Raw genomic sequence first — 12500 nt, 5'->3', positions numbered from 1 at the left:
AGGAGACATGATAATAAAGAGAGAGGGGAGGATCGAAGGTGCAGTGTGTGCTTGGCGAGGGGGCTTTGGAGCAGATGGAGAAGGGTGGAGTTCACGTCTGGATCCAATCGAGGAGGTGCTAGCCAGATTTGCTAATGTAGAGTTTGGAAAGCTACTACAAGGGAAGCGCAATTCTGTGTGTGCACGTGGATGGTGGAGGCGCCTTCCTCCCGGGCTCCACAAGAGACAGCGCCTTTTTGCTTGCAAGTGCACATTCCGGCCAAAGCTCCCCAACATGAGATCGATGAGGGCTAGCCCTTGGTCAGGCTGAGCACCAGTTTATTTTTTAAAACGGGGTTTTATTTTCGTTTGTCACCGTTTGTCTGTGTTTGCGTCTGTGTGTGCGAGGCCTTGATCATCAGAGTTATTCATTAAATTTGCTATATTATTGTCCTTATAATCTTCATTATTGTCATTATAAATATTTGTGTTACATTAAATATATTCCCTTCTAATATATTTAATTTGTGTATTTATGATGGGGATCGTGGATCAAACCCCCTCGTGCTGTCCTTCCATTTCCCCTACCATTCAATTTCAAGAACTCCTTCTCTATCCACCACTGTCCTCTGTCATCTTTCCCCATACAGCGGCGTTCGCCATACCCTTCAAGCGCACGCTGAAATCCATGTCAATGAGCGTGTCCGCCTCTTAGGAATAAGGACCGCTCGCCCGTCCCGAGAGGTTGGTTGGTGTTAACCGTCTGGCTACCACGAATTTCGGCAGTGGTATTCGAACCCCAGCACCCCAACGACAACTGCTGACAGGAGTGGGAGTCAAACCCGGCCACCTCCACAACAGTATCAAGACAAGTGGAGCTACATTCAAAGTACACCGCCCCCATCCCAAATAAGTAAATAAACTAGAAGGGCACTCGGTGGAACGCATACCTCCACCACGGAATGCCTGATCCGCAAGAACATATCGGGCCCAATACATTTTTGAAATATCAGGCCATGTATCATTTTTGGCTGCATCTCTCAATGGTGAAGAATCACTTTAAAGATTAAATAATTATCATATCCAGATCCGGATTTGGATCTTCACCAAAATCGAATCAATTAGTCGTGGTAACACACCTAACCACGCCACTAAGTTTCATCCGAATCTGTCTTCAACTTTTTGAGACATTGTGCTCTATCATTTTTAGCCCTATCTCTCAATGGTGAAGAATCACTTAAAAATTATCGTCGTCGGATCGGATCCGGATCTTCTCCAAAATCTAATCAGTTTTTCCTTGTTACACACCCAACCTGCCCACCAAATTTCATCCGGATCTGTCAACAACTTTTTGAGATATCCTGCAGACAGACAGGCAGACAGACAGACAGCCAGACAGACAGGCAGAGAGGGGTGAAAACATAACCTCCTTCACCTTCAGTGGTAACTGGGCCTGGACGCCCGGTGCCTTCGGCGACATTGCCTGGGTGCCTTTGGCGCTCGGCGATGTCACCGTGCATCACACGGAGAGGAATTGGGAGAGAGCGGTGTGCAATAATTGACTGATTAATTGCGCAATTCAAATAAATAAATAAGAATCGTAAAATAATTAATTTCTTCATCAATTGGTGAATGGCATACCGAAACCACCACTGTTTCTTCCGAATCTGTAATTTTTTGAAAATCATTTAATTGACCAATTGTCGAAAAATTCAACAATTAATCGATTAATTGATTAATCAATAAATCAAAAACACCCTTTATTTCCAAATCACTTTGTCACCATCATGTCCAAATATCAGCTTCCTCATTCAAAAGGTGCCTGAGATATTGTTTATTACCGCTTTTATTACTGAGGCGACAATTCATTTCCGGTTACGTGCCATTGCGAGAGGTCAATGAAGGAGTGTTTTTGTTTTGCTGAATATTCAGCAATAAACGTCAAAAATCACATCATTGATGGTCTTCTCTGTTCTTTTTATGACTCCCCAACCGGTTTCATCAGAGGGGATTACAGGTTTGCTCTCCATCTGTCGATCCATCCATCCAGGTCTGTCCCACTTGTGGTTTTTCAGACTTTTCCCCCATACCCTTTAGCATGTTCAACTCATACTTGGTGCATGGATTTATCAGGATAAGTTGGAAAACAAGTTCGAATTTCAGGGTATTTCGTCAATTTTTCACCGAGTTATGCCATTTTTGGACATATATTACATCGTAAGGGGACATGTATTGCAAAGCAATTCTCTCTGTTGTTTATTTCTCTGGCGAGACAGATTGAAGGATAAATGGAGTTAGTTAATTGTTGATATAAATGGATATCAAAATGAAAAATGTCCTCCCTGGCTTCTCTCACCTCCTTTCTGGTCCTGCACCCTCTGCCCTCTCTGTTTTTGTCCCCCCCCTCCCACCCCCAGATATCTTCAGGGTGCACGTAGTCCACCATAAATCCCCTTCTGGTGAAACTCTTCCATTAATTTGTTCCTCTTTTCCCATCCGCCATGTGTGGAATCAACTTCCGCATTCTCTTAAATCTCATTCTTCCCTCCAGGTCTTTAAGACAACTGTGCACCACCATCTCAGATTATCCCCCTCCCATCCAAAACCATTACCTTTTCTACTTCCATGAACCACCCCCCCCTCCATTCCCACCTCCTTAAAAATTTCCAGTTTTTCCTTGAAGTTTGATTTTGTATCAATCTTGTTCATGCCACCCTATCAGACCCCTAAGACCCTTTACACCATTCCTCTATCCCACATTCACTATATGTGCAAGTCTCCCTCTATTTTGTCCTTCTATCCTGCTGTTTGTGTTTCCCCTTCTTTTTGCTGTTCCTTTTGTTCTGTCACGCCCTGAACCATTCAGTGTTCTAGCTCATCCACAAGCCTTGACTTTGTCTACAAATAATAGTAATAATAATAATAATAATAATAATAATATGAACATTTGATGAATATTGTCCTGTTTGAGCTTCTCACTCTACAAACTTTTCGACTGACTCCATGTAGTAGCCTTTCTTATTATACCAGTCATTATTCAGCTGCATCAACAAGTGAAAGGCTCAGAACAGCCCACAAATAGCATGTTTATGGATCGAGATGAGAATAAATTTATTGATGGATTTTTGAATGGCATGATGCTAAGAAAACTTTAAACCTACCTTCTTGCCAGTAAGTTTATTGTGCTTGTAAAGACCATAAGCAGCTTTGTCCACGGATGACAAAGACACCCAAGAGTCTTCTTCTCCAGACAGTTCAAAGTTTATAACATCCCTTGGTTTATAATGGTCTTTCAAGCCTCCTGCAACATTCAGTGAGAGCTGTAGAGGCAAAGTATGAGATAAATGACTGATAAAGAAGATGGCAACATTAAACATCATGTGTGAAAATATATTCTTAAATTCTTTGATATGCAGTTCATGTTTTCGTTTTTAGGAACAACAATTTCAGTTTATTTTCAGAAAAGTTGATGAATGTTCACGATAATTAGGTCTGATAATGACAATAATAAATAAAGAAAGATGTCATGAGATTGGGTCTTGGTAGAGTGTCAGAGGTCCAAATGACTGTCCTGAAGCAATGATGTGCCATCGCCCCAAGGTTATAAATGACCTTCTCGTTGTCATACAATCACAAGGATGAGCCGAGCGATATAGCCCTTGCTATTGACAACAAATATACTTTGCATGAGTTCAAACTTACACCATGGATGCCAACAGAAGAAAGAATTGAGCAAGCACAATTTCAAGAGTAAACAAAATCTATTCAACTTCTGCTCACACATTGACAATTATATTTCCCTTTATTCCTTCAAATTTCGAACTCATGAACGTTATCTTTTACAAGGAGCATAAACCTTATGATTACACTGGCATGCACAGATTAATTATCAATCCACTCCAATGTACAGTGACCTGCAAAAAGTATTCACCCCCCCCCCTACAAAGTTTTCACATGTTGGTACCACCTGAGTTTATTTCATGATGACTTCAAATCAAACTTAATATAGAGAGACTTCACAAACTAGTCCAAAGTGATATAAAGCTAAAAAAAATGCAGATAAGATGTGAATAAGATAGAGTAACAGAGATAATAAGATGATTCTCAGTTGCATAAGTATTCAAACCCTTTGCCAAATTAACACTAAATCATTTCAGGAGCAAATTATTTGTTTCAAAGGCTACAAACTAAATATAATAGGTTTCACCTGTATGTAATCAGTTGTTTAACTTAAAAATAAGGGCAATACCCCTGGGCACTTACCTGGTAGAATAATGATACTGAGGAGGAAGTCAACATAGGCCTGAATCAGCAAAATGTACCAATAAACCAACGTGAAAGCAAACAACCATTATGGAGGTAAACCCTCCCCATAAACCCCCTACGACCCCAACTTTTCAAAATAGTTTGAACAAACTTTGGTACATCATGGATGATGAAGGTTGTAGTCAAGTTTCATCAGAATTGTGTGTCGTTAAGAATAAAGCAATACTTCTTTGGGGGGGGATGGGAGAGGGCAACTCCCCTGTAAACTCCCTCCGTAGACCCTATCAGACCCCGAATTTATTAATGCCAAAAACAAACTTTGGTACAAACAGGGTGATGAAGGTTGTGGTAAAGTTTCATCGAAATTGTATGTGTAGTTTCAGAGAATAAGTTGCAAGTATCTGCTCCATGTGGAATTATGTTCCAAGTGAGCTAAAAATTAAGCTCCCCACTTAACTAAGAAGTTTTAAAGTGTAACTCACTTTGTCAACCAACAAGACAAACCTGAAGACCAAGGACCTTTCACAAGAAGTCAGACATAAAGCGGTGGCGAAGCACCGTTCAGGAGAGAGTTATTAGAAGATTTCAATGTCACTCATTATCGCTTTGATTATGGTAAAATCAATCATTAAGAAGTGGAAGACGTATCATACCACCCAGACTCGACCCAGATCAGGTCACCCATCCAAAATCAGCAGCTGTGCAAGCAGGAAACTGGTTTGGGATGTCACTGTAAATCCAACAATCACTTTGAAAGATCTGCGAGGCTCCATGTCTGAGATGGGGGTCAGGTCAGGTCAGGTCAGGTCAGGTATGGGAGCATGTGCTGGAGCAGAGCGGCGCTGTGTCCACTTTCCTCCAGTACTCCAGGGGCCTCTGTCTGGCCATCCCCCAGGCAAATGCCTGGCCCAGCCCCATCTCCTTGAGATGCTGATAAACCTGCTGCAACCACGAGGGACGTGATCGGCCCATTGGCATCCTCCACTCACGAGGCTCCCATGCTGAGAGAATCTGGTGAGCAGGATCAGCGTCAGGAAAACGAGCCACATGTTCATGCAGTCGCAGCTGATGCTCACGGACTATGCAGGTAACAAATCTCATTTAAGTCTCTCTCAGCAAACGCTCGTTGGACACAAAGTCCGAACAGCAATAGCCAAGGAGTCTTCAAAGAATCCTGTTACCAAAGGAATTAAGTCTCCATCTCAGATCCCTGGTCAGAATCCAAGTCTCACATCCATAGAGCAAGATTGGAAGCACCAAAGACCTGAAGACTTGGACATTCATCCTCCGCACAGGTATCGGCAGTGCCGCACCCCATGATCCAGTGAATCCATGACTCCTCAGGCCCACCTGAGATGTTTGTTGACCTCATGAATATCAGAGACATGAATATCACTGTCAAGGTAAGTGAATCTCTCCGTGACCTCAACATCCTCACCACAAACAGGCACAGACAGGCCAGCAGCATCCAAGATGTCATCGAAAACCTGGATCTTAGTTTTGACCGAGGAAACCCGTAATCCCAGTGGCTCCAACTCTTTCAGCACATCAAGGCCCCCCAAAGGATATCTAGAGTCTCTGCAAAGATGACTGCATCATCTGCGAAATCAAGGTCAGAGATCTTGACATTCCCAAATGAAGCACCGCAGCTTGATCTCTCAGACATCCTCCCCAGAATCTAGTCCATACAAGTGCTGAAAAGTGTGGGGGCCAGAACACACCTCTGACAAACTGCAGTAACAACTGGAAATAAGTGAGAGATGGTATCACCACATCTCACAGCACTCTCAGTACCAGAGTAGAGTTCAGACATCAGATCGATCAGTTTTGGTGTCACCCCACAAAGACCAAGAATCCTCCAGAGGACATCCCGATTCACTGAATCGAACGCTTTGCAGAGATCAATATAGGCTACAAGCAGCACCTGCCGAAACTCTCACCTGCATTCGGTGTGGACCTGAAGAGCAAGGATACGGTCAATCCTTGACTTATTTGGTGTAAAGCCTGACTGCTCTGGATGCTGGTGCTCAAGCAGATGGTGGGGAACCCTATCAAGAATTATCCGAGCAAAGACCTTGCCCAGCACTGAGAGCAGGGTCACCTTTTTGTAGTTGTTGCAGTCTTGGCGATCACCCTTCCCTTTCCAGAGATGGACAACAAGGTCCCTCTTCCAGTCAGTTGTGATGATGCCTGTGTTCCAGGCAGAGCACAGAACTGCATGCAACGACATGAGTGCAGCATTTCCACCAGCCTTGAGAAGTTCAGCATGGATGCCACAGATCCCTGGAGCTTTACCAGATTTCAACGAGTTCACCACAGCCTGTGCTCCCACAAACTAAGGTGGACCACAGCTGATGGGAGGGTCAGCAATAGGGATTGCAACACCCCTGATGTCCTACTATACAGCCGCTGAAAATAACCAGCCCAGCGGGCCTTCAGTTTGGACTCCTCTGACAAGAGCCCACCACCCTCTGCTGTAACTGCAGTACACTGAGAGATGGGCTTGGAGGAACGCAATGCATGAATTCCCCTGTAAGCAGGATGAGAATCACTTGACCAGAGGTGATGCTCTATCCCCTCACAGATTTCTCGCAAATAGGCTTCCTTGTCCACCGGTAGTGCACGTACAGTTTTACGCCTCAGCTCCCTGAACAGCTCAGCTCTGCCATTCAGCCTGGCTCTGTGGCGCTGGTCAATATATCCAGTGTCCCTTGAGAGGCAAAATTCTTCTTTGCCCTATGGTGAGTTCCAAGACATCTACCGGCAACATCAAGGTCGGTGGTCTTGAAAGCACTCCACAACTCTTCAGGATCCCCCAAAGCACCCAGACCCCCCAAATCTCCACTCAGCCTGCTGTTTGCAAACTCCTCAGCTACCCGCTCATCCTTGAGCTTGCCAACATCCAGCCGAGGCTGGGATGGTACCATTCTCCTAGATTTAAGCTGCAACTTCAGAGTTGCTACAACAAGCCGGTGGTAAGTATTGAGGAACTGAGCACTCCAGTAGACCCTGCAGCGACCATCAACGAGTACATGGTGAATCTCATTTGCCACATGACCAGCGTTGGAATACAAAGTCTAGCGATAAGTCTGTGAGCACTGAAACCATGAACCAGCCACCCTACGTCAATGACTTCTTGCAAAGTCAAGGAACTTAGTGCTATTCTGGTTCACAGTTCCAGAACCATGGGGAGCAACACATGTCTCATAATCATCCCTATCAGTTCCATTCAATGCATTGAAATCTCCCAAGACTGGAATAGTATCTCGTCTGGGGCACTGATCAACCAGACTCGAGCATGGCATAGAATGCGTCCTTCACGGTGAGATCACTCGCCTCATTTGGAGCATAGACAGAGATCAGGGAAATGAGACCCAAGGTGTGACGAATCTTTCATCTCATAATACGCTCGTTGACCGGTGTTACCTCAATTATCACTGTAGTCAGCTTATTGGACACAGCTACAACAACTCCTTGGGCATGGTAATCATCAGAGTGACCAGATCAATAGTAAGTGTGACCACCCACCATGATCTCGCCACTATCCAGTCTCCGAACCTCAGAGAGTGCTGCAATACTGATGTCCAAACGCTTGAGTTCAGATGATAACAGAGACAGGTGATTATCTCCTTGAGATGCCGATCAACCTGCTGCAACCACGAGGCACGTGGTTGGCCCATTGGCCTCCTCCACTCACGAGACTCCCTCGCTGAGAGAATCTGGTGAGCAGGATCAGCATCAGGAAAACGAGCCACATGTCCATACAGCCGCAGCTGATGCTCACAGACTATGCAGATAACAAATTTCATTTGAGTCTCTCAGCAACCGCTCGTTGGACACAAAGTCTGACCAGCCATAGCCAAGGATTCTGCGAAGGACCTGGCACCAAAGGAATTAAGTCTCCATCTCAGATCCTTAGTCAGAGTTCAAGTCTCACATCCATAGAGCAAGACTCACAGCCAGCAGAGACATGAATATCACTGCCAAGGTAAGTGAATCTCTCCACGACCTCAACATCCTCACCACAAACAGGCACAGACAGGACAGCAGCATCCAATATGTCATTGAAAGCTTGGATCTTAGTTTTGACCCAGGAAACCCGTAATTCCAGCAGCTCCGGCTCCTCATTCAGCACCTCGAGGACCCCCAAAAGGATATCGAAAGTAGTAAATGATGACCGAGAACTTACCCTGAGCACATATTACTCCTTAGAGGATTCTGCCAAAGGAATCCTTATTGCATAAACAGGCAAAATTAAAGTTAGTAGAGAAATAGGAAGAATGATATTATAAATATTTACTCACAAAGGAAAATCCTTGTGAAGTAATAACTTACTGGCAGTTGTTATTATTTTACCTTTGCATGACAGGAATCCTTTACATCAATAATAATGGAATCTGAGACAAGCTCGCCAGAGGGTAGAATGAAGAAGGCCACCAAACGAAATTGTGGGACAAGTTCAGGCGTCAATAACAGGGAAACTGAAGTGGTGCGGCCTTTGCGACCCTCCTGCAGAAAGTTGTGTATCTTTCCATTGCTGATCACCTGGCATAAGAAACAGTGGGAATGCTTGAATGATTGAATGAGTTGTAACGAATGCGTCAAGTAATAAGAGTTGAATGTGAACAACACTGCACATATTAAGCAAAGAAGATGACAATATCAAATAAGACTGACCAAGTAGTTAAAGTGTGAAATTTTGAAAGTGTTGACGCTCTTGATGACTACATCGAAAACGATGTGTTCACCAGGAGATTTTACTTCATCACGGGTATTCAGGTGAATTAAACTTCCACTTGGGGAGTAATATGATGAGATAGTAAATGATGCCTCCGCCTGTTGGGACTGTTCAAGTCGTTCATCCTCAGTCTGGACCTAGTGTGAACAGACAGTACAAACAGGTAGAGTCAACAGAAGTCAGATAAAATGAACTAATTTCCAGTCAAAAGGGCAGGAGGATAGTTCACTGCAGTATCTCTTGCCTCACTCTGGCTCAGTCACATACAGGGGAAAGGGAACAAAAACCAGGGCACTCAGCTCTGGCAGCAGTGGGGACGAGCAAGTGATGAGGAAGGATGAGGAGCAGGATGATGAGGTGAGCAGATGATGATCAGGACGATAACGAGGTGAAGCACATGGGCAGATCGACAAAACAGGGCAAGGCAGGAATGATAAAATGGGCAGAGGCAGGAAAGCAGGACGAACAGGCACAGGACGAAGACAGACAGGCAGGATGACCTCCTTAAAACTCACCTCCTTAGACCAACCAACTTTTAGTCACGTTCTCCTCAGACTTCCTTACTCTGTCATCTCCAATGCTTTGACCAACTGCCCGATTAGCTCATCCCTCTTCTCCCAGGGAAACGATCCACCCCTCCAAGGCGATTTATTGCTCCGCCCCCCACCCCCCCTCCCCCCGGGAGGCGTTCGTAGCACCTCCCGGTAGAGGTTGACATAGAGGTTGTACACACAATTTCCTGAACCATAATTCCTGACCAACTATTACCATGCAGCACCCCCTGTATGGCACCTATTGAAGCAAGACAATTATTAAGCTGACATTTTCCTACTTATACATTGAGATGGCTAACTACTCGTGCACGGACCATGCTACTTTATACATTCCTCTCTGCTCTATGGTGATATCTAACCTCTCCCCCCCAACCCCCACACAAACGTAACAATATTATCATGAAGGAACTTGCATTGATGTTCAGTTCTTGTTGGCCCTCTCCAGGTGTTTTGATGACAAGAACAGCTATGCCATCTTCCCGACTTCTCGTGTTTTTCGAGGTCCACTTTCCACTCAAGGGATAAAATGTGTACAACACCTTTACAGGGACTCCAGCTGCAGGGGAGCCATCAGGATTCACCACGAGAGTCTGCACACAGCCACATGGGAAAGCACCCACACAAAATAAATAATCGCTGTTTCACAAGCCTCGTTAACCTTACCAAGTCTCACTGTTTAACAAGTGAATAATATTGTTGCAGGAACAGTAACGGGAATATGATAAACTGGTTTTTAAAACTGTATTTTTTCCGAGCTGGATTTTAACAATGGCAGACATCATCCTCTGAAAACAGCTTGGTGCTGAAGCAAGCCCATAAGGGGTGCGTTTGTTGTGAAACAGTCTCTCATGCGTAATGAAGGCAGTGAGATTCCTGCTGTCCTCATGCAGAACCACCTGGTGGTGCACACTTTGGAGAGCCATTGTAGAGAAAAGTGTGCCCCCTTGCAACTCTGTGAACATTTCCTCCATATGCGGAAGAGGATATCCATCAATCACATCTGCTCTAATTGGTTCTATTAAATCCTCGCACAGACAAAAACCTCCGTTTTTCTTAGTTATCACTACAATTGGTGAAACACACTCTGACGAATTGATTGGCTCAATTACATCCAGTTTAACGAGCTTTTTCAGCTCCTGTGAGACAGCGTCTCTCACAGAAAAAGGCAAGCGAGGAGATTTTTCTGGACTGGAGTCACATTGGGTCAAATTTTAACGAGATTAATAAATACCTTTGCATTTTGCACACCTCACATGTGCCTGAAAATAAAGTGGAAGCATTAGCAAGGAGTACCAGATTCCATTTGTAAGTAAATTTGTTGGTATGGGAATTTGAATTGGGTGCTATGAATATTTTTGTTTTTTTGATGCTGTGATTTTTCTTTGACAACATAATATTCACTAACCATAAGACTGATAAGGTTTCTCAGGAAAGTAAATTGATGGAAAGGTAACTATATGTCAACAGAATTGACTGAATAAGTCTGTGATAAAACACTGAACAACCCACTGCTCAATGAATGTCAGCTACTGCATTCCTCCCCTCCAGTGGCACTCAGCTTGAAAGCTTCCGAAGCCTCTGTGCCAATGCTAGCCTACCCTCAGAATAGGAATCAATCCGGAGATGCATTTCTGACCCATTAGCAAGGGAACAGTCATCAGCCAAACACATCTATGGATTCGCTTACTTCAGCTGTCATCTTCTTATCGCCATGCTCAGCGACACGCGTACTTATCGCCACGCGACCGGATGTTATAATCATACATATCCCCCCCAAAATTTAATTCCGAATTGTATCGACTCGTAAACTGAAAAATAAAAAGGTATGAGTGTGTCTTGAACTATATTGTGAGAAGCTCGTTCAGAGATCTTGAATGCCACGTCTAAAGAAATTAAAGTAGACTGCATCAGGATGGCCATTGATCAATACATTAACGAGTCGCTTTTTCCTTCATGTACATTTCATTGCTTTTACCTTGTAAATGTAAGGAACACCAGGCTTGAAAAATGGCACAGTCCATTTTGATTTGATACTGTATGGAGAAGCCACAATTGGAATGTCATCGAGAAGAGCGTTTTCAATTACCCCGGCTGCAAGATCAGAAAACAGCACAATGTCATGAACATTCTCACAACAGTCACATTTTCACAAAGCTTTTATTTTTTTGTTTCACTGATACCATTGTTAAACTTTAGACACCTCAGTTATGGTAAATAATAATTATAACAAAGTATTTTGAATGAATACACCATTATGTAATTGTTTGTACACAATCAGTGCTCTCTCTTCTATATTTAAGTAATTTCCCTATATATATATATATATATATATATATATATATATATATATATATATATATATATATATATATATATATATATATATATGAGACAAAGTGTGTTTTCATAATAATTTGTTGTTGTTGAAAGAAGAATAAGTTGTGCAAATACTGACCGTCAGAAGAAATGACTGAAGCCTCAACATAAAGCGACTGTCCGAGCAGCAATTTGGGATCGGGATATTGCTCCAGGATATGTTCCTGCCTCAAGGTGTGCGTGGCTTCACCTTGTTCAAACTGTGTGGATGACAAGATGATGGGTTTTAAAGCAAAACTGAAAATAATAATGCACAATATGTCTCAGGAAAGGATGTTGTTGCAATGGGAAAAGGATCATACTGTATATAATTTGAGAAGACTGTTTCCACTAAATCACCACAGGATTAAGTTTTTTAGGAGTCGAGGCTTGTTTTCCCAGTATAGGTGAAGACCATTGTTGAGTAAGCTTAATGTTTGTAAGGATATTCAGGATCTGCATGAGAAGTATGCTATAGCTCTGGCGGATAAAGCAGCTAATCATTCATTTAGTGGTAGTTTGTAAAAAGTTTTACATAGAGGATTTATTAAGGGAGTTAGGCATCGATAGAGAGAGGAAATAGCACATATGTTCCATATCAAAAGCCT

The 12500-nt window shown here is 43.3% G+C and overlaps 1 protein-coding gene across 1 annotated transcript in view; it reads right to left on the bottom strand.

Annotated features, from left to right (window-relative positions):
* LOC147019828 (complement C3-like) overlaps positions 1 to 12500 on the bottom strand; it is a 143730-nt gene that overhangs the window by 54303 nt on the left and 76927 nt on the right. The window contains exons 9-14 of the mRNA XM_085894594.1: positions 11993 to 12113; positions 11513 to 11628; positions 9951 to 10127; positions 8923 to 9120; positions 8602 to 8790; positions 3141 to 3299 (exon numbers count right to left, since the gene is read on the bottom strand). Of these exons, the coding sequence (XP_085750720.1) occupies positions 3141 to 3299; positions 8602 to 8790; positions 8923 to 9120; positions 9951 to 10127; positions 11513 to 11628; positions 11993 to 12113 (960 nt within the window). The remainder of the gene's footprint in view (positions 1 to 3140; positions 3300 to 8601; positions 8791 to 8922; positions 9121 to 9950; positions 10128 to 11512; positions 11629 to 11992; positions 12114 to 12500) is intronic.

The sequence above is a fragment of the Eptatretus burgeri genome, chromosome 9, assembly GCF_056783735.1.
Source record: "Eptatretus burgeri isolate ZD-2024b chromosome 9, Ebu_testis_v1, whole genome shotgun sequence".
Classification (NCBI taxonomy): Eukaryota; Metazoa; Chordata; class Myxini; order Myxiniformes; family Myxinidae; genus Eptatretus; species Eptatretus burgeri.
The sequence above is the reverse complement of the archived record's forward strand: the minus strand, read 5'-3'. Positions and strand labels throughout refer to the sequence as shown.